The 19,916-nt window shown below is 41.0% G+C and overlaps 1 protein-coding gene across 5 annotated transcripts in view; it reads right to left on the bottom strand.

The window, feature by feature from the left end:
• Positions 1–19,916, bottom strand: part of setbp1 (SET binding protein 1) — a 357,519-nt gene that overhangs the window by 92,786 nt on the left and 244,817 nt on the right. For all 5 annotated transcript variants that reach the window (XM_041188634.1, XM_041188620.1, XM_041188647.1 and 2 more), the window contains one exon: positions 6,139–9,694. In XM_041188634.1, the coding sequence (XP_041044568.1) occupies positions 6,139–9,694 (3,556 nt within the window). The remainder of the gene's footprint in view (positions 1–6,138; positions 9,695–19,916) is intronic.

Here is a 19,916-nt window from a genome sequence, read left to right on the forward strand (position 1 = left end):
TTCAAAGAAAGCTGAATATATTTCTTTTTCTCTGGCCAGTGAGCAGCAAGTGGCATGGAGCATGTCGCTTCATGTGGACTGCAGCCTTTGCCATGATGCAGGGTGCCACTGACTGCACACACGTTGCTATGCAGGCACTTCATGTCAACCATGAGATGTGCTGCAGTTGATGGGATCCCATTCTCTCAACAGCCACTGTTGTGCCATTACACGCAGTGAATCATATAGCTCAGTGCCTGGCATCCTGGCAGTAGTTATGATGTTTTCAGGCTGCAGCAGTCCATTGTGCTATCTGCATTTGAGGCACCAAGACAAATCAAAAGGTCGCTACTGGGTATCAAGGGCTATCTGCTGATGACGTGAATAATAACTCTGGTGTGCAACCCATGCATATGTGGGCAGCTTGCATACAATGAAAACCAGGCTGCCGCATGAAATGTGGAGGAGTAGACCACTGACATAATTCTTCTCCTGCCTGCACTCCTCTTGAAGAGCCCTGCAATACTTGGCAGATCAGAGCCTGAGTTTTTGGTCCTGAGGCAGGTGTGCAGAGTCGGGAAATCTCCTGGCTCACTGCACGTGCCTCAGGAAAGATATCCTGAATGGCGGAATCTTCATTTCAGAGGGTGGGTGCAGATGGTTGTCTACAGAAGGATACCTCACACAAATTTCTGACCCTAATATCTCACTAAGCAACAAAGGAACTGGAGCTGGCTATTGAGTCCCTTGGGTCTGTTCTGCCATTCAATGAGGTTATGTTAACTTGCATCTTAAATCCATGTACCTGCCTTAGTTCGTTTCCTTTTATACCAGGGTCTAGCAAAAATCTATCATCTCAGATTTAAAACTATTAATTGAGCTACCATCTATTGTTTTTTGTGGCAGAGTTCGCCACTTTCACGACTCATTGTGTGAAGAAGTATTTTTCTGTCTTTTGACTGACCTGGCACTAATTTTAAGGCTATGTTCCCTTGCCTCACAGAAAACAAAGTTTATTTCTACCTACTCCATCAATTCTGTTCAAAATTATGAAACCCTCAATTAAATATTCCTTAACTTTCAATATTCCACGAAATATGAGCCTCGTTATATAATCTCTGCTCTTATTTAACTCTTGGAGCCTGATAACATTCTGAGCTATCTGCGCTGCTGTCCTTCCAAAGTTAATTTCTAAGGTGCAGAGTCCAGAACTGCAGACAGTACTCGAGATGTGGCTCAACCAGGGTTTTCCATAGCTAACACAAACTTTCTTCCCCTTTCTGTTCTAGCCCTCTTGACATAAAGGCTAACATTCCATTTGCCATTTTGCTAACTCAATGTACTTGACCATGATATTTTAATGGGATGTGTGCATGGAACCCTAAATCTCTTTGACCTCCATTTAACCTAGCTTTTCACCATTTAAAAAATACTATTTTTTTACCAAAATGGATGACCTCAAACACAATTGCATTGAAATCCATCTGTCATAGTTTTGCCCACTCAGTTAAACTATCAATGTCTCTTTAGAATTTTATGCTCCTATCCACACTATGGACTATGCCACCTTTATTTGTGTCTATGGTAAAATTAAATTATATGGCTCCCTATTGTTTTACTCGAGCAATTAACAGTTCAGATCTTCCAGTACTTGGATGGTTGTATCCTGGAAGATGCTCTGGGTGGCCTCTCAGAAGTTCCAAAGTGAGGATGCTGCAGAGATTGCCTTGGAGATTTCAACTTCCAGTGGACAATTGCCCTGTGTCCGGAACCCTCCGAAAAAGTTTCTAACTCTGCATTAGAGTCGGAGACTTAGGAGGGTTCCCACTCACTTAACTGGATAATTATCTAGGAAATGTTGCACAAGAAAAAATATATATCTAGCTCCTGGGTTTTTTTTTAAATTCATTCATTCACGAGATGTGGGCTTCGCCAGCATTTATTGCCCATCCATAGTTCCCCTTGATAAGGTGGTAGTGAGCTGCCTTCTTTAAATCGCTGCAGTCCATGTGGTGTAGGTACACCCACAGTGCTGTTAGGAAGGGAGTTCCAGGATTTTGACCCAGTGACAGTGAAGGAACAGCAACATACTTCCAAGTCAGGATGGTCAGTGACTTGGAGGGGCACTTCCAGGTGGTGGTGTTCCCATCTATCTGCTATCCTTGTCCTTTAGATGGTAGTGGTCGTGGGTTTGGAAGGTGCTGTCTTAAGGAGCCTTGGTGAATTCCTACAGTGCATCTTGTAGATGGTACACACTGCTGCTACTGTGTGTCGAAGGTGGAAGGAGTGAATGTTTGTGGATATGGTGCCAATCAAGCTTTGTCCTGGAAGGTGTCTAGCTTCTTCAGTGTTGTAGGAGCTGTAGTCACCCAGGCAAGTGGGGAGTATTCCATCTCATTCCTGACTTGTGCCTCGTAGGTGGGCTTTGGGGAGTCAAGAGGTAAGTTACACGCCGCACGATTCCTAGCCTTTGACCTGCTCTTGTAGCCACAGTATTTATATGGCTAGTCCAGTTCAGTTTCTGATCAATGGTAACCTCCAGGATGTTGATAATGGGGGATTCAGTGATGGTAATGCCATTGAACATCAAGGGGTGATGGCTGGATTCTCTCTTGTTGGAGATGGTCATTGCTTGACACTTGTGTGGCGTGAATGTTACTTGCCACTTGTCAGCCGAAGCCTGGATATTGTCCAGGTCTTGCTGCATTTAGATACGGACTATTTCAGTATCTGAACAGTCGTGAACGGTGCCGAAAATTGTGCAATCATCAGTGAACATCCCCACTTCTGACCTTATGATGGAAGGAAGGTCATTGACGAAGCAGCTGAAAATGGTTGGGTAACGATACAAATGACTCCCCCGACTCCCCCATGACCCTCCAACTCCCCTCCAACATCCTAGACCCTCAGACCCCAGCACCCCCCAGAGCCTCTGACTCCACCCCCACTGACCATCTGACTCCCCCCGAGGTCTCTGATTCCCCCCCTACCCGCCTGACTTGACCTGACCCGACCTCACCATCCTGCCCACCCTACCCAGCAGGAATCCTACTCGCCCAGCCATCTACCACCCTACCCACTAACCTCACTCATACTCATTCAACAATATTTTGAAAAGCTATTTAAATGTCCCAAAGCTTTTACTGTGCTAGTTAATGAAGACTTACCAAAATACGGCAGCTAGTGCCATAAAAGGGAGTGTGGCTTGGCTTCCTCCGACGAAACTGCCCTATGAAAAGAGACTCCCAGTACAGGTATGCTCCACATTTCTGAAGAGGCCTGGTTCAGAGATGCGGGCCTGAAATGCGGAGCTAGGCGCTGCTTAAAAAAAATAGGAGCGGAGTGGCAATCTGACATTGAATATAGCAGCCTAATCAATATAGTGAACAATTGAGGCCCCACCACAGGTTCTCATGAGACATCACTAGGCATTTCCTTCCAACTCAAGTATATACTCATTATCACTGCTGTCTGTTTTAACTACATAACCCATCTCCTAACCTCGTCAATAATTTGCCTTAAATTCCATGAGCTTAATTTTTAGTGAACAATATCCTATATGGAACCTTATCGAATGTCTTCTAACATTTGCCTCCACATACACCTCAAGCATGGACAGTTAGTTGTCTGTCTACCACTTTAGTTACTGCCTGAAAAATTGACTCATTTAGTTCCATTAGACATAACTTAACCTTTACATATCCAAGTCAGTTCTCTCCAATTAGCTCAAATTTCTTTAAGTGCTCAATCATTCTGTTCTTAGTTATACGTCCCAAAAACTTCCCACAACAGATGTTAAGTGGATAGGTTTATAATTTTCTGGTTGCTCTCTCTCACTTAACTTAAATAATGGAATTGTAGTTGCAATTTTCCAATCTAAGGAGATGATTCCTGAATCAATAGAGCTTTGCATACTTATGGATAATTTCCTCATCTTAAACTTAAAACTTAGGTGGAACCCATCAGGCCCTCAGGATTTGCCAGTCTTTTGTGCTATTATTTTTACAAATACTTTTTTCTTGCTTACTTTAACTTTACTGAGTTCTAGTCTTTGATGCATTGCTAGCTTCCCTGGAATGTCAGGTATATTATTCTCTTCCTCCACTGTGAAGACTGGTACAAAGTCATTTATTCAACAAGTCTGCCAGTTAGAGTAAAACAACCTTATGAAAAGAAAGTTAACCTTATGAAAAAAAAGATTTATGAAGGGTATTTTTAAAATAAGGCAATGGAGCTCAAGTGCAACTAAAAGTCAACTGAAAGTACAATGTTTATTGACGGAAGCGGATGCATGTGGTCATTTAAACTTCACTGGAAACCATTAAGCAAAAGCAAATGCTACGTGGATTGGAATTTTTGCTGACAGAACAGTGCTTTGCCAATTTTCTGTCATTTGAAGAACTTTGCTCAGCCTACCTTGGGCATCTGAAGACATATTTACAAACTTCTCAAAGGAATTATGATATATCATTACTCATTACATATTTACTGGGCACAGTAGTATTGTGCTTATGTTCCTGGACTAGTAATCCAGAAGCCTGGATTAACGACCCAGAGACTTGAATTCAAATCCCTATAATTTAAATAAATCTTAAATAAAAAGCTGATATAGGTGATCATGACAGTGAAACTATCAGATTTGTTGTAAAAACCCATCTGTTCACCAATGTCCTTTAGGGAAGGAAGTCGATTTGGTCTATGTCTCCAGACGTGCAGCAATATGGTTGACTCGTAATTGCGCTTTGAAATGGCCTAGCAAGCTGCTCAGTTGTCTTAAAGGCAATTAGAGTTGGACAATAAATGCTAGTCATGCCAATGATACCCTCATCCCATGCATGAACATAAGAACAGAAGAAATAGGAGCAGAAGTAGGCTATTTGGCTCCTTGAGCTTGTTCTACAACTCAATAAGATCATGGCTGATTTGATTGTGCTTTTACTTCACTTTTCTGTCTATCCCCAATGATTCTCTTTACAATCAAAACTCTGTCTAACTCAACCTTTAACAAATTCAGTGGACCAGCTTTTACTGCTGTCTGTGGAAGAGAATTCCAAACACCAAATGCCCTCTGATGAAAGAAATTCCTCCTCAACTCCCTCTTGAATAGGAGACCCTTTATTTTTATCCCAGTTCTAGATTTTCCAACAAGAAGAAACATTCTCTGAAAATCTCCCCTACGAACCCCCCTCAGAATATTGTATGTTTCAATAAATCACCTCTCATTCTTCTAAACTCTAATGAGTATTGGCCCAACCTTCTCAACTTTTCCTCATAAGACAAACCCCACATCCCAGGAATCAGCCTAGAGAACTTTCTCTGAACTGCTTCCAAAGAAGTATATCCATCCTTAAGTAAGGTGACCAAAACTGTACACAGTACTCTATATGTGGTCTCACTAATGCCCTGCATAGCTGTAGCAAGACTTCCCTACTTTTATGCTCCAGCCCCATGCAATAAAGGCCAACATTCCAATTACCTTCCTAATTACTTGCTGTACCTGCACCCTGACTTTTTGTGATTCATGTACATGAGAGTCATGAATAAATAAAAACAAAACCATAAATCAAAATTCCCCACAAGAAATTTATCACAAATACCAGCCTCTCAATCAACATGCCCCAAACTCCTACACTCTGTTTGACATGGAGCTAAATTTAAGACTTAGGGATGTTTGAAAGAGCAGTGTTATGAGGGCCGTATTACTTTGCCAAGCTAGGAATAGCGATAGAGAAATGCATCTATCACTCCTCAAGTACCACATGCTGGTAACTTACTATACATCTTATTTCATTGTTCCAAATCCACTGCGTGTCATTATAAACTCATTATTTTCAATGTTTTAAATGAAACAATCATAACATAAGTGATCCACATCATCTTGCATGACATTGACTGTTGAAATTAGCCACAATAATAGTGCAGCAATTCTACTAACAATTTTAGAATTCAACCATAAAAAATAATTTAATTTAAAAGTCAGAGGAAGTCCTGATTAACATGCCGAATTGAGAAACAGCATAATTCTGAACTTTAGACTGCAATTTAGCAGATCAAATTACATAGATTAACAGAGGTCTGAACAAAATCATAGCAAAGATCTAAATGATATCACATACACACTTTAGAAATGTGACATATTTTTAAAAATTCTATATTTACCTGGTGCTGCAGGGGTAGTATATGGATTTTGCCCCCAGTCTTTCCTGTTAGTCCTTAGCACAGGTCCATTCTTCTCCCGATATGATCCAAAACCTTCAAAGTGCCTTTTTCTACTCCCACTTAATTCACTTTCCCGCTTTTCAGTCATGCTGCTTGCAGACTGCAGATCCCCATATAAGTCCATGGAGGTCTCCCGCCTTGTACGGGTCTCAGTGCTTGTGAACCTTCTTACACAGGCATCAATTGACTCACTGACAGAATCATTTTTTTCTGTAGTCCTTGTCCATTGTGGCAAGTCAGAAAAGGCTAGTTTTGATGAGGTGTCTAAATCAAAGATGTTCCTTGATGCCTTTTGTCCCATGTGCATTGGTTCAACATGCTGCTGTCTCAGTTTTTCCTTAGGTTTTCCTTTGTCAGCACCCAGTGTAAGATCTTTGTCACAGCCTTCTAGTTTCTGATGTACTAAAGCTTTAGCAAAATCAGATTTACACCCAAAGAGCTCACCTAGGTCTTCTCGTGACCCAATGAGCCGTTCATCTCGATGTTTATGTTTGTGCTTATGCTTCCGTTTATGAATTCGGCTACTGGGGATTCCAGTGCCACCACCTCTTTGTGATGTTAAGGAAGGCTGTACGGTATTTAAATCCATCCCTATCGAAGGCTGCAAATGCATGGCATGTTTTACCTTGTGTTTGGCAGTGGTTGGCATTTTTAAATGGGAGCTGGCATGGTACTGAGGTGGAGGCATTGTAGGCCTCATGAACGGAGTTGATGACCCAAGTGCATGAGACAAGTAAAAAGGAGCTGAATATTGCCCATAATACCCAAGGTTCATCATACCTGTCGCAATAGGCATTGATGTATAAGGCATGCCATAGGGTGCATAGTAACTCCCGCTGGGTAATGGGTACCCAAAACCCTGTAAGAAAGGCACCTTTGTCATAGTCTCTTGGGCTTTAGGAGGTCTTCCACGCCTTTTCTTAGACTTAAGATCAGCTGTCCGGCGAAGATAGTGTAATGGATCATAATGGATGTATGGCACAGGGTAGTAATGATCAAAGTTGACCCTAAAAATACTGGGGTATGGGTTATCAGCATAAAAAGAGTAGCTTCTGTGAGAAATGCGAAATACTTGGAACTTTGCAATTAGTTCTTCCAGATCTGCTATGAACTGCAAGTCATCCCTGCTCTGCATCTGCAGGCTTTTCCTCTTCCGTCTATGCTTCTGTTTCTTCATATTTTCATGAATACAATAATCATCTACAAGCAGATGTTTTTGTCTGTGACTGTGCTTTCCTTTTGCACCAGGATCCACAACCGTGCCTTCAGAGGGATCAAGTGTGCAAAAGTCAAAGGAGTATTTGCGGCGCGATTCTGTACTCTTCTCTGCTTGATCAGAAGTGCTGTTATTGTCTGTTCCAATTCCACTATCGCTGGGTATTGTTTCCTCGCTGTGAGACTCACTGATAGGTGACAGTGTAATCTCCTTTAAAGAAGCTGCCTCAGATAAATGAGAAGGAGAGTTTGCCAGAAGCCTTGGTGGAGACAACTTCCAAGTGCTTGCATGCAAGCTTTTTGGGGTTTTTATAGGAAGTGCACTAATTGGCTGAAGGTTTGGCATTGCCTTTGACTCGGACAAGTTAGTCTCACTGCTGACCGGGCTGAGGTTTCCTACAGGCCCCATTACCTGGGAAGGTGATGGTTGGGCAGTGTTTGGTAACACTGTTCCAGTCAGATGTGGACCAAAAGGCACAGTTGGATTTTCTGAATGGGCAGAAATTGGCTTTGAATATTTCTCAGCACCTTTGTTTCCGTTTTGCTGCAGCTGTACCATGGCTTTCGGTTTTCTTCCTCGTTTTTTGCCAATATAAATAGTCCCTCTCTTGCTAACATTGATCTGTTTCCCTAATTTGGTCTCAAGCACAGACGAGATTGTTGAAATAGTACTGGAGGACTGTACTTTCTTTTTTAGTACTGTGTTATTAGAACAGGACAGAATTTGATTTAAAATATTCTTCCGCTTCATGGTTTTCATTTTATTAATAGTTTTGATTGTTTTCTTATCTAGAACATTTATTTTCCCATCCTTTTTGGGAAATGATGTGTCTTTAGGCTCTAAGGTGACAGATTCCATTGGTACCAGTTTAGTAGGGCTTTTTCTTTTCTTCTTTTTCTTACTACCATTGGGAGACTCACAACAAATGGGGCTAACTGGGCTGGTGGCGGTTCCTTCGTGTATAGTCTCAACAGTAAGTAAAGGCTGCTTCTTTGGTCTTCCCCGTTTCTTCTTCATAGGAGTAATAACTGTAAGACTATCTGTGTTAGAATACAGTGGACTAGCTGGAGTTATAGGATAGGCAGAAGGAGGCTCCACAACCATATTTTCTTGTTGTGCAACACTATTTTCTTTCAGAAGACTTAAGGTTTTACATTTGGCAGAAATTGTGCTGTTTTTAGCTGAATGTTTTGAATGCTTCATTTCTGTGGAGCCTCTTCTGCTTTTGGTGGGATCTATAAAAACAGGTGATGCCAATATTGCTGTTGGTTTCCGAACTCTATTTCCATTATTTGAGAGATCAGCTAATTCACCAGCTCTTCCTACTGCTAGACTGATTTGACCAAGTTCCTTCTGCATACTTCTACTTTGCTGCTTGATGACCTTGCTGTTGACCTGGCTCCGACTGTTGCTTACAGCATTTCCGGCATTGGGAAAGTTGCTAGTTGCAGCATTTTTCAGATTTGATTCAGCACATGTTGGTTCCGAATGTATGCTTTTATCTGTGATTGCTTTTGATAGCCGTCCCTTTCTTGTTCTGGTACCAGTAGACACTGAAGTCTGTGGTTGTATTGGGATTCTAATCATTACAGAACTTGAATCCTTTTCCTGACTACTCATTGTGTTGGGCCTGCTGGGAGATGTTCTTGATGGTGGATCTGTGTTTGCACTATGGCCTGCTAAAATGTCTTTCCTTCCTTTTGTAATTCCATGAAATTCTAACTCTGTTCCCTTTTGAGCACTTTTGTCCCACTCTGCAGAGTTGTCCACTACCTGGTTTTTAGAGCACTTAGTGTCTCTTCTGCAGGATTTTCCTGCTCCACTCCCACGTGGCTGTTCTGTGGGCTCTGAATACTCTTTGCATTTGTCCGTTGATTTTGCTGATAGAACTGCAGGTTCTGGATGACTAATGGACTGGGACAATTTAGTAGTCACCAGCCGGTTAACATTACCAATGGCCAGTCCAGCATTCCCATTTATAAACTGATTCCAGGTACAGCCAGGAACAGGCCTGTTCAGTTGTGAATTTGCAAAGTCGCAGAACTGGTCTGAAATGGAATTTGTGTTAGCAGTGTTTGTTACTTCCCTTCTAGCATCAATATCTGTTGCATTACTCTGGAAAGTAGGGGAGACTCCAGAAGTTGCAGACCATTCAAGCTGGATCTGATTAACTCTCTCCTGGTACTTTGGTTTCACGCCACCAGAACTGAAGTCATGTTGCAATCTTGAGGGAATTTCACTGAATCGTACTTCAGGTTGGTTGTGAGACCTTGATGGACCCTGTAAAAAGAAAAAGAACCCTTTAGTAAACTTGACCTTTTCCTGTGATGAATTACACAGAAAAATAACAGCATTCCAGGAGTGGGCACAATCCTAGTAAAGAGGTTCAGACATCAACAGAAATTAAAAGACTAGAGTCTCAGCAGCTTCTGAATGTCATCAACATTCAGAGTAGATTTAAACCTTGAATTCACTCTTTGATGTTGATTATTTTATACATTACTTTTATTTGATTAAAAATATAACCAGTATGAAGAGATGCAGCACAGCAGGTTGACACAACAATCCACAGTCCACTCAGTAGCAGTATGCGAGTTAGTGCTGGCAATTCCCTGAAGTGGAATTTTTTGAGCTCATTCTTATTATTACAGAGAAGCCGCTGGCACGACCACATTTAGAGGACGGGGCAAGTGAAAAGGCTAGGTCATCCATAATTACTCTTTCATGGTTCCTAATGCATGATCATGAATGGGCATTAATAATGGCTAGGGTGGGGGGTGGGGGGGGGGGTGGTGGTGGTGGTGGTGGTACGTGAGGGGGAGGCGGTGGAAGCAGGCACTTGGTCAGTCGTCTTGACTACGCTTGGCTCATAACATGAGGAAGACTCCAGAAGGAGTAACACAATCATAAAAAAATAAAAAAATGTTGCACAAAAAATTTCTAAAATATTTCCCGATGTCAAAAAAAGGGAGCTGTCCAAAATATTATTTGCTGTATTGTTGAGATGAAAGATTCTTGGTGCAAGACTACTATTTAAAATATAGCATAAAAACCACAATGACATTGCTACAATGTGCCCAATTTAACTGCCAGAATGTGCAATAGGTAATAAGCAAGCTTTGCAAATGTAGCATTACACAGCATAGGCCCAAGGCATCATTCAGACATCTAGCTTGAACTCAGGAAATAGTTCAGAATTATAGAATATCACAACGCAGATGGAGGCCATTCAGCCCATCATGTCTGCACCAGATCTCCAAATGAGCAATTCCCTTAGAGCCATTCTCAAGCTTTCTCCCGATAACCCTGCACATTATTCTATTTCAGATTAGTCTAATTTATTTTTGAATGCTTCGATTGAATCTGCTTCCATCACACTCTCAGGCAGAGCATTCCAAACCTTAACCATTCACTGCATGGACACGATTTTTCTCATATCGCTTTCACTTCTTCTGCCAGTTGTGGGAACTGGTTCTCCTTATCTACTCTATCCAGACCCCCTCATGATTTTGAATATCTCCATCAAATCTTCTATCAGCCTTTCTTTCTCCAAGGAAAACAGTCTCGATTTATCCAATCTGTCTTCATAACTGAAATTCCTCATCCCTGGAATCAATCTAGTGAATCTTTTCTGAAACCTTTCCAACACCTTCACAATCTTCCAAAAGTGTGGCGCCCAGCACTGGATGCAATACTCCAGTTGAGGCTGACCTACAAAAGTTCAACATAAGTTCCTTACTCTTGTACTCTATGCCCTGATTAGTAAAGCCTAGGGTACTGTATGGTTTATTAACCATTTTCTCAACCTGTCCTGCCACCTTCAATGACTTCTGTATAGATATACCCAGGTCCCTCTGTCCCTGCACCACTTTTAAAGTTGTATCCTTTATTTTATATTGTCTCTCCATTTGGCTCTGTTAATTAATGATGGCATTTGTACACAGAGAGGGATGACCTAAGTTCAGGGAACTAGGAGGTAGAAGCGGTTTGGGTTGAGATGAGAAATACTAAAGGCAAGAAGTCACTTGTGGGAGTTGCGTACAGGCCCCCCAACAATGACCATAGGGAAGGATGGGGTATAAAGGAAGAAATAATGGGAGCTTGTCAAAAAGGTACAGTGATAATCATGGGGAATTTTAATCTACATATGGACTGGAAAAGTCAGATAGGCAAAGGTAGCAAAGGTAGATGAGGAATTCATAGAATGTTTTCAGGATAGTTTCTTAGAAACAGAATGTTCTGGAGCAAACCAAAGATCAGGATATACTAGACCTGGTATTGTGCAACAAGGTAGGATTAATTAATAACCTCATAGTGAAAGCACCCCTTGGTAGCAACAATTATAATAGGATCAAATTTTATATTCAGTTTGAGGGAGAGAAAAGTGCGCCTAAGACTAGTATTTTAAAATTAAATAAGGGTCATTATGAGGGTATGATAGCAGAGCTCGCTAAAATGAACTGGCAAATTAGGTTAAGGGATAGGTCAATAGAGATGCAATGGCAGACATTTAAGGCGATATTTCGGAATGCACAGAAGAGATACATTCCAATGAGAAAGAAAAATTCCAAGGGGAGGTACCACCATCCATGGTTAACTAAAAAAGTTAAAAGATAATATCAAACCTAAAGAAAAAGCATACAATTGTGCAAAGATGGTTGGTAGGTCAGAAGATTGGACAGAATATAAAACGCAGCAAAGAATGACTAAAAAGATCGATAAGGAAGGAAAAATTTGAGTATGAAAGAAAGCTAGCTAGAAATATAAAGACAGATGGTAAGAGTTTCTAAAATACTTAAAAAGAGTTAACAAAGTGAGTGGTGGTCGATTTTGGGGAATTAATAATGGAAAATAAGGAGATAGCAGATGAATTTTGCATTGGCCTTCACTTTCGAGGATACATGTAACATCCCAGGAAATGGAAGGGAGGGAGGAACTCGGGAAAATTAAAATCACCAGGGGAAGGGCACTGAGCAAATTGTTGGGGCTGCGAGTTGACAAGTCCCTGGTCCTATTGGCTGGTGAAATAATTGACGCACTGGTTTTAATTCTCCAAAATTCCCTAGATTTGGAAAGGTTCCATTAGATTGGAAAATTGGAAAACAGTGAATGTAACTCCTGTACTCAAAATGGAAGGGAGACAGAAAGCAGGAAACCACAGGCCAGTTAGCTTAAACACCTGCCAAAGGGAAAGTGTTAGAAACTATTATTAAAGATGCTAAAGCAGGGCACTTGGAAAAATTCAAGGTAATTAGACACAGTCAACCTGGTTTTGTGAAAGGGAAATCATGTTTAACCAATTTATTGGAATTCTTTGAAGAAGTAACATATGCTGTGGATAAAAGGGAACCGATGGATGTACTGTACTTAGGTTTCTAGAAGGCATTTGATAAGGTGCGGCATCAAAGCTTACTGCAAAATATAAAAGATCATGGTGTAGGGGGTAATGTATTTGCATGGATAGAAGATTGGTTAGCGAACAGGAAACTGAGGGTAGGCATAAATAGGTCTTTTTCTGGTTGGCAGTGTGCCACTGGGATCAGTGCTAGGGCCTCAACTTTTTACAATTTATATAAATGACTTGTATGTAGGCAAAGATCTGGCAAATGGGAAAATGCGAAATTGTCCATTTTGGCAGGAAAATTAAAAATAAACATACCTAAATGGTGAGAGATTGCAGAGCTCAAAGATGCAGAGGGATCTAGGTGACCTATTGCATGAATCACAAAAGGCTCATGTGCAGGTACAGCAAGAAATTAGGAAAGCTAATAGAATGTTATTGTTTACTGCAAGGGGAATTGAATACAAAAGTAATGTACTGTATACATTAGCGGCCTCCTTATTTAAGGAAGGATGTAAGTATGTTGGAAGCAGTTCAGAGATGGTTTACTAGACTAACAGCTAGAAGTGGGAGGAAAGGTTGGACAGATAAGGCTTGCATCAACTGGAGTTTAGAAGATTAAGATGTGCCTTGATTGAAACATATAAGATCCTGAGGGGTCTTGACAAGGTAGATGTGGAGAGAATATTTCTTCTTGTGGAAGGATCTAGAACACGGGGTCACTTTAAAAATAACGGGTCACCCATTTAAGGTAAAGATGAGGAGAATGTTTTCTTTCAGAGGGTAGTGAGTCTTTGGAACTTTCTTCCTCTAAAGGTGATGGAAGCAGATTCTTTGAATATTTTTTAAGGTAGAGGTAGATGGATTCTTGATAAGCAAGAGGGTGGAATGTTAGCAGTAGTTAGTGGGAATGTGGAGTAGAGGTTACAATCAAATCAGCCATGATCTTATTAAATGGTGGAGTAGGCCTAATCCTGTTCCTAATTCAAATATTCATATTTATGTTTGTACGCCCTTTCTAACAAAATGAATCACTTCACAATTCTCTGGACTGAACTTCATCTGCCACCTGTCTGTCTATCCTACCAACTTTTCCATGTCCATTTGAAGTTCTACACTACGTTCCTCACAGTTTACAATGCTTCCAAGTTTCTTATCATCTGCAAACTTTGAAATTGTGTCCTGTACATCATTGTCTAGGTCATTAATATATATCCGGAAAAGCAAGGGTCCCAATACTGACCCCTATGGAACGCCACTACAAACCTTCCTCCAGCCTGAAAAATATTCATTAACCACTACTCTCATTTCCTGTCACTCAGCCATTTATATTCATGTTGCTACTGTCCCTTTTATTCCATGAGCTATAATGTTGCTTACAGGTCTATTGTGTGGTACTATCTTAAATGCCTTGTGGAAGTCGATGTATGCCGTAACAACAATATTATCCTCATCAACCCTCTCTGTTACCTCATCAAAAAACTCCAGCAAGTTAGTTAAACCCAATATTCCCTTAAGAAATCTGTGCTGGCTTTTCTTAATTAACCCGCACTTATCCATGTGACTATTAATTTTGTCCTGGATTGTTGTTTCTCAAAGTTTCCCCACCATCGAAGTTAAACTGACTGGCCTGTCGTTGCTGGGCTTACCTTTACACTATTTTTTCAACAAGATTATAACATTTGTAATTCTCCAGTCCTCCGGCACTACCCCTGAGTCTAAGGAAGACTGAAAATTAATGGCTAGTGTCTCCACAATTTCCACTCCAACTTTCCTCAGTATCCTTGGCTATACCTCATCAGGTCTTGGTGCCTTATCGACTTTAAATACAGACAGCTAATCAAATACCTCCTCCTTATCAACTTTAAACCCTTCTCCTGTCTGAATTACTGCCTCTTTCACCATGGTCTGGGTAGCATCTTCTTCCTTTATAAAGGCAGATGCAAAGTATTCATTTAATACCTCAGCTACGCTCTCTGCCTCCATGGGTCATTCCCCTTTTTGGTCCCGAACATGCTCTGCCCCTCACTTTTACTATTTATATGCTTATAGAGGATCTTGGCATTCCCTTTTACGTTGACTGCCTGTGTCTTTTCATACTTCCTCTTGTTTCTCTTACTTGCTTTTTCACATTCCCTCCGAGCCTTCTACATTCAGCCTGGTTCTCAATTGCAATTTCTACCTGGGTCAAAAGCACACTATTTCTTCTTTATTATAATTTCTAGCTCCTTTGTTATCCAGGGAGCTCTGGATTTGTTTGCCTTTCTGAGGGAATATACCTTGACTGTGCCTGAACCACCTCTTTTTTGAAGGTATCCCATTGTTCAGCTACCATTTTTCCTGCCAACATTTGACTCCAATTAATTCAGCCCAGATCTGTTCTCACCCCACTGAAGTTGGCTTTTCCCAGTTAATTGTTCTTACTCTGGGCTGCTCTCTTTCCTTTTCCATAGTCAGCACAAACCTTATGGTACAATGATCAGTGTACCCTAAATGTTCTTCTACTGACTCTTGATCTACTTGGCCTGCCTCATTCTCAAGAACCAGGTCTAGCAGTGCCTTCTTTCTCATTGGACTGGAAACATACTGCAGTAGAAAGTCTTTCTGAACACACTCTAGGAACTCTTGTCCCTCTCTGCCCTTCACACTACTACTATCCCAGTCTATATTTGGATAATCAAAATGCCCTATTATAACTACTCTATAATTCTTGCATCTCTCTGTAATTTCCTTTCCCATACTTTGTGGCCTATAGACTACACTGAGCAACATAATTGCAACCGTTTGTTCCTTGGCTTCAGCCACATCAATTTTGTTCTTGACCCCTCTGGAACATCCTGTTTCTCCAGCACTGGAATATTCTCCTTAATCAATGCCGCCAACCCACACCCTTTATTTCTTTTCCTATCTTTCCAGAACACCTTGTATCCATGGAATACTTAATACGCAGTCCTGTTCTTTTTTGAGCCAAGTCTCTGTTGTAGCCACGATATTCTATTTCCCAATGGCAATCTCCACCTGTAACTCACCAATCTTATTTACCGCACTTTTTGTTTTCACTTACATGCACAGTAACCTTGATTTAGGCTCTATCACCTTCTCCCTTACTCTGATCCCAGCTATTAACTCACTATTCGCTATTCCAGTGCTATCTATCTCTCACAGTATTCTGTACACCTTGGTATTCCTGTCTGATATTAACTCCTGGGCCCCACACCCCTGACAAGTTAGTTTAAACCCTCGCCAATAGCACTAGCGAGGACCTTAGTCCAGGATCTAGTTACGCTCAACCTGTCCAGCCTGTACAGGTTCCATCTCCCCCAGAGCCAGTCCCCATGTCCAAAGAATCTAAAGCCCTCCCTCCTGCACCACCTTCCAGCCATGCATTCATCTGTTTTATCCTCCTATTTTTATACTCACTTGCATTTGGCACTGGAAGTAATCCGGAGATTACTACTTTTGAGGTCTTGCTTGCTAATTTCCTACATAGCTCCCTAAATTCTGACTGCAGGATCATATTCCACCTTTCTACTTATGTGTGGACCACTACTGCTGACTGTTCCAACCTTCCAACTCAAGATGTTCTGCAGCTTCTCAGTGACATCCTTGACCCTGGTACCAGGGGGACAATATACCACCTTGATTCACATCTGCGGCCGCAGAAATGTCTATCTATTCCCCTAACTATCGAATCAACTATCAGCATTGTTCTTCCATCTTCCTTGTAGCCTCCTGTACAGAAGATCCACCTGTGGTGCCCTGGACTTGGATCTAACTGTACTCCTCAGATGCACCATCATTCTCATCAGTATTCAGAACTGAATATTAGTTGGTGAATAGGAGCCACTCCGGGGGCTCCTGCACTACCTGCCTACTTCTACTTGGCTGGTTGTTGGTCTCCCATTCCCTCTCTTGCTGCATACTCTTAAGCTGTGCGGTGACCACACCTATAAATGTGCTATCCACAAAGCTCTCAACCTCACAGACACTCCTCAGTGACACCAGCTGCTACTCAAGTTCCAATACCCAGAGCTCAAGTTGCTACAACTGATGAAACTACCTGCACAAATGGTATCCAGGACACGGGAAGTGTCCAGGAGTTCCCACATAGCACAGGGTGCACACTCTTGAAGTTGGAACTGACCTGCCATTTCTCTGTTAGTTAATGAACTTACTACTACTAATAAATCTTATTACTGCAAATAAACCTTTATCAAACTAATAAACCTTATTACTATTAATAAACTTTACTAACACTGATAAGCCCAACTAATACTTAATATACCTTACTAGTAGTATAAGACTTACTTCTTAAAAAGGAAAGATAAGACTCATAAGTTTATTCCCCAGTTTAGGTGAAATAAATAGGAAATACTTACCTGCCGATCACGTACATGTTTCCTATGATGTCACACCTTGATTTTTCTTTCCGAGTGCAGGCTTTGACTGGTTCCTGACAACGGTGGCGGCTCACTGTTTATATCCTTGCTACAGGTCTCGCTCATTCCTGCAGCTCGCTGACTGAACTCTCGCCTTCTCTATGCTGTTTATATCCCCACTACTGGTCTCGCTCATTCCCGCAGCTCGCTGACTGAACTCTCAGCTTCTCCACGCTGTTTATATTCCCGCCATTGGTCTTGTTCATTCCTACAGCTCGCTGTTTGAACTTTCGCCTCTTCTGTGCTGTTTATATCCCTGCTACTGGTCTCGCCCATTTCTGCAGCTCACCGACTGCAGTTGGCATAATATGAACTCTCTGTCACTGAATAGCTGAATAGCACTTTATATACAGACTTTAGTGTTTGATGGTAATATATTTCAACAGAAAATTGATACTACACCAGCATTTTATAGGTTGTCCAGTTTAGACTTTAAACTTTTTACTTGACCAAATGCAATGTCAATTACACAGCAAAATTAACTCTGAATTTACCATATCCTAGATGAAATATTCAACCGAAATAAGTAATTTTGATAGTATTTCAAGTTATTAAAATTATTTTGTATTACCACCTGGAAGTTGGGTCATGAGCCAGTGGAATCTTTTGAGGGATGGGAGGTGGGAGGGGGCAGCCCTCACAGGATGCCAAATAAGGAAGACCCCCCACCAGCCCTAGTCCACAAGAAAGCCAACATGAAGAGGCCCTTAAATAGCTCATGAAATGCCAGGGGAGACAATGGGTATGCCACTTCCTCGCCACCCAAACTGATTTTGAATGAAAGGCTTAGCATATGAGGAACATTTGAGGACTCTGGGCCTATACTCAATAGAGTTTAGAAGGATGAGGGGGATCTGATTGAAACTTACAGAATACTGAAAGGCCGGGATAGAATGGACATGGGAAAGATGTTTCCATTAGTAGGAGAGACTAGGACCCGAGGGCACTGCCTCAGAGTAAAGGGAAGACCTTTTAGAACAGAGATGAGGAGAAACTTCTTTAGTCAGAGAGTGGTGAATCTATGGAATTCATTGCCACAGAAGGCTATGGAGGCCAGGTCATTGAGTGTATTTAAGACTGAGATAGATAGGTTCTTGATTGGTAAGGGGATCAAAGGTTACGGGGAGAAGGCAGGAGAATGGGGTTGAGAAACTTATCAACCATGATTGAATGGCACAGCAGACTCGATGGCCTAATTTCTCGATTGGACTAATTTCTACTCCTATGTCTTATGGATTTTACCCCCACTCCACCCCCGCGACCAACAACATCCTAGCTGGGGCCCCGTAATATCTTGGCCATGGTGTCCAAAATGATCATCTCTTCAACAGATATAAAAGCGATAAAAAAAGGTTAAACATTATCAATCAAAGAAAAGGTCCAAAGGTCTAAAAAGAAAAATCTAGAATAAGTGTTTTTCTAAATTGTAATCTAATACCATAGGGACAGATTGTTGCATTCTCCAAGATTAAAACTAATGGTGTTTATCAAATTTGTCAAATAATAGTTATTTAATGCCTTTGTATATTACATTTTTAGGATTACCATTATATTTCTAGCACTATGCCTAAAACTACTTACAAAAGTTGGATAGATAGACCCCAGTGCCATTCCAAATGAGCTGCTTTTAAAGGTGTCAATGAAACTAGCTCCCTAAGGTGGTACCAACCACCCTAGTCAGCATTCCCATGCAGTCTTCAGTAACTTTAAAATATCTAACATGTAGACTCATACTAACTGCTTCTATTCATCTCTCCAATAATTTAGTATATTTGGTATATATTTTTTAATTTATTAATGCTTGTCACATCTTTAAGGTAGGGAAGTTTACTCCATCACACACTAGCTTTTCGCTAACACTGGCACTTCAAAGGAAAAATCTAACCTTTCATTTCTTAATGCATTATTCTTTAAAATAAGATTTGACAAATATTTGAAGACAATTTTGCACTGGAGACAACAAATGGTCAATGAAACACAACAAAACAAATGTCATTGACAAGGCACCACATGAAAGGCTACTGAAGAAGGTTAAAGGGTATGAAATTAAATGGGGAAGAAGCAGAGGGTGCAGTTTCTCAGAATTGTTGGAAGTGGATAACAGGGTTCCACAGCATTCTGTTCTGGGATCACTTCTAGTTGCTGTCTATACCAATGATGAGACAAAGCGGTCTCCAAATTTGAAAATGGTACTAAAATAGGATGTATAGCAAATAATTCTGAAGATTAAAAAAAACTGCATGGGGCCATTTATAAGATGGTAGAGAAGTCAAAATAGTGGCCAAAAGGAATTCAAAATAAGTGTGAGGTGATGTAAGAATGAAGATTAGACTTTGAATGGAGGCAGGTTGGCTGAGATAGAAAAGGATGGATTTAGGTGGTCAGATTCATAAGACTTTAAAAGCAGCACCTCAAGTGAATGAGGCTATGAAAAAGTAATGGAATATTAAGTTTATGACATGATGCAGAATATCAAAGTCAAGGTGTAATGGGGACAATTTAAAGCTCACTAAGACCACAACTGCAGTATTATGTGCTGTTTTTGGAAGCACATTATAGGAAAGATTTTAAGGCAATAGAGAAGACACAGCACAGCACTAGAATGTTAACACAAAATTAAAATACTGCAGATACTGGAAACCTGAAATGAAAACAAAAGATGCTGGAAATACTCAGCAGGTCAGGCAGCATCTGTGGAGAGATGGGACCTGACCTGTTGAGT

Source organism: Carcharodon carcharias, chromosome 1, assembly GCF_017639515.1.
Source record: "Carcharodon carcharias isolate sCarCar2 chromosome 1, sCarCar2.pri, whole genome shotgun sequence".
In the NCBI taxonomy this organism is placed as follows: Eukaryota; Metazoa; Chordata; class Chondrichthyes; order Lamniformes; family Lamnidae; genus Carcharodon; species Carcharodon carcharias.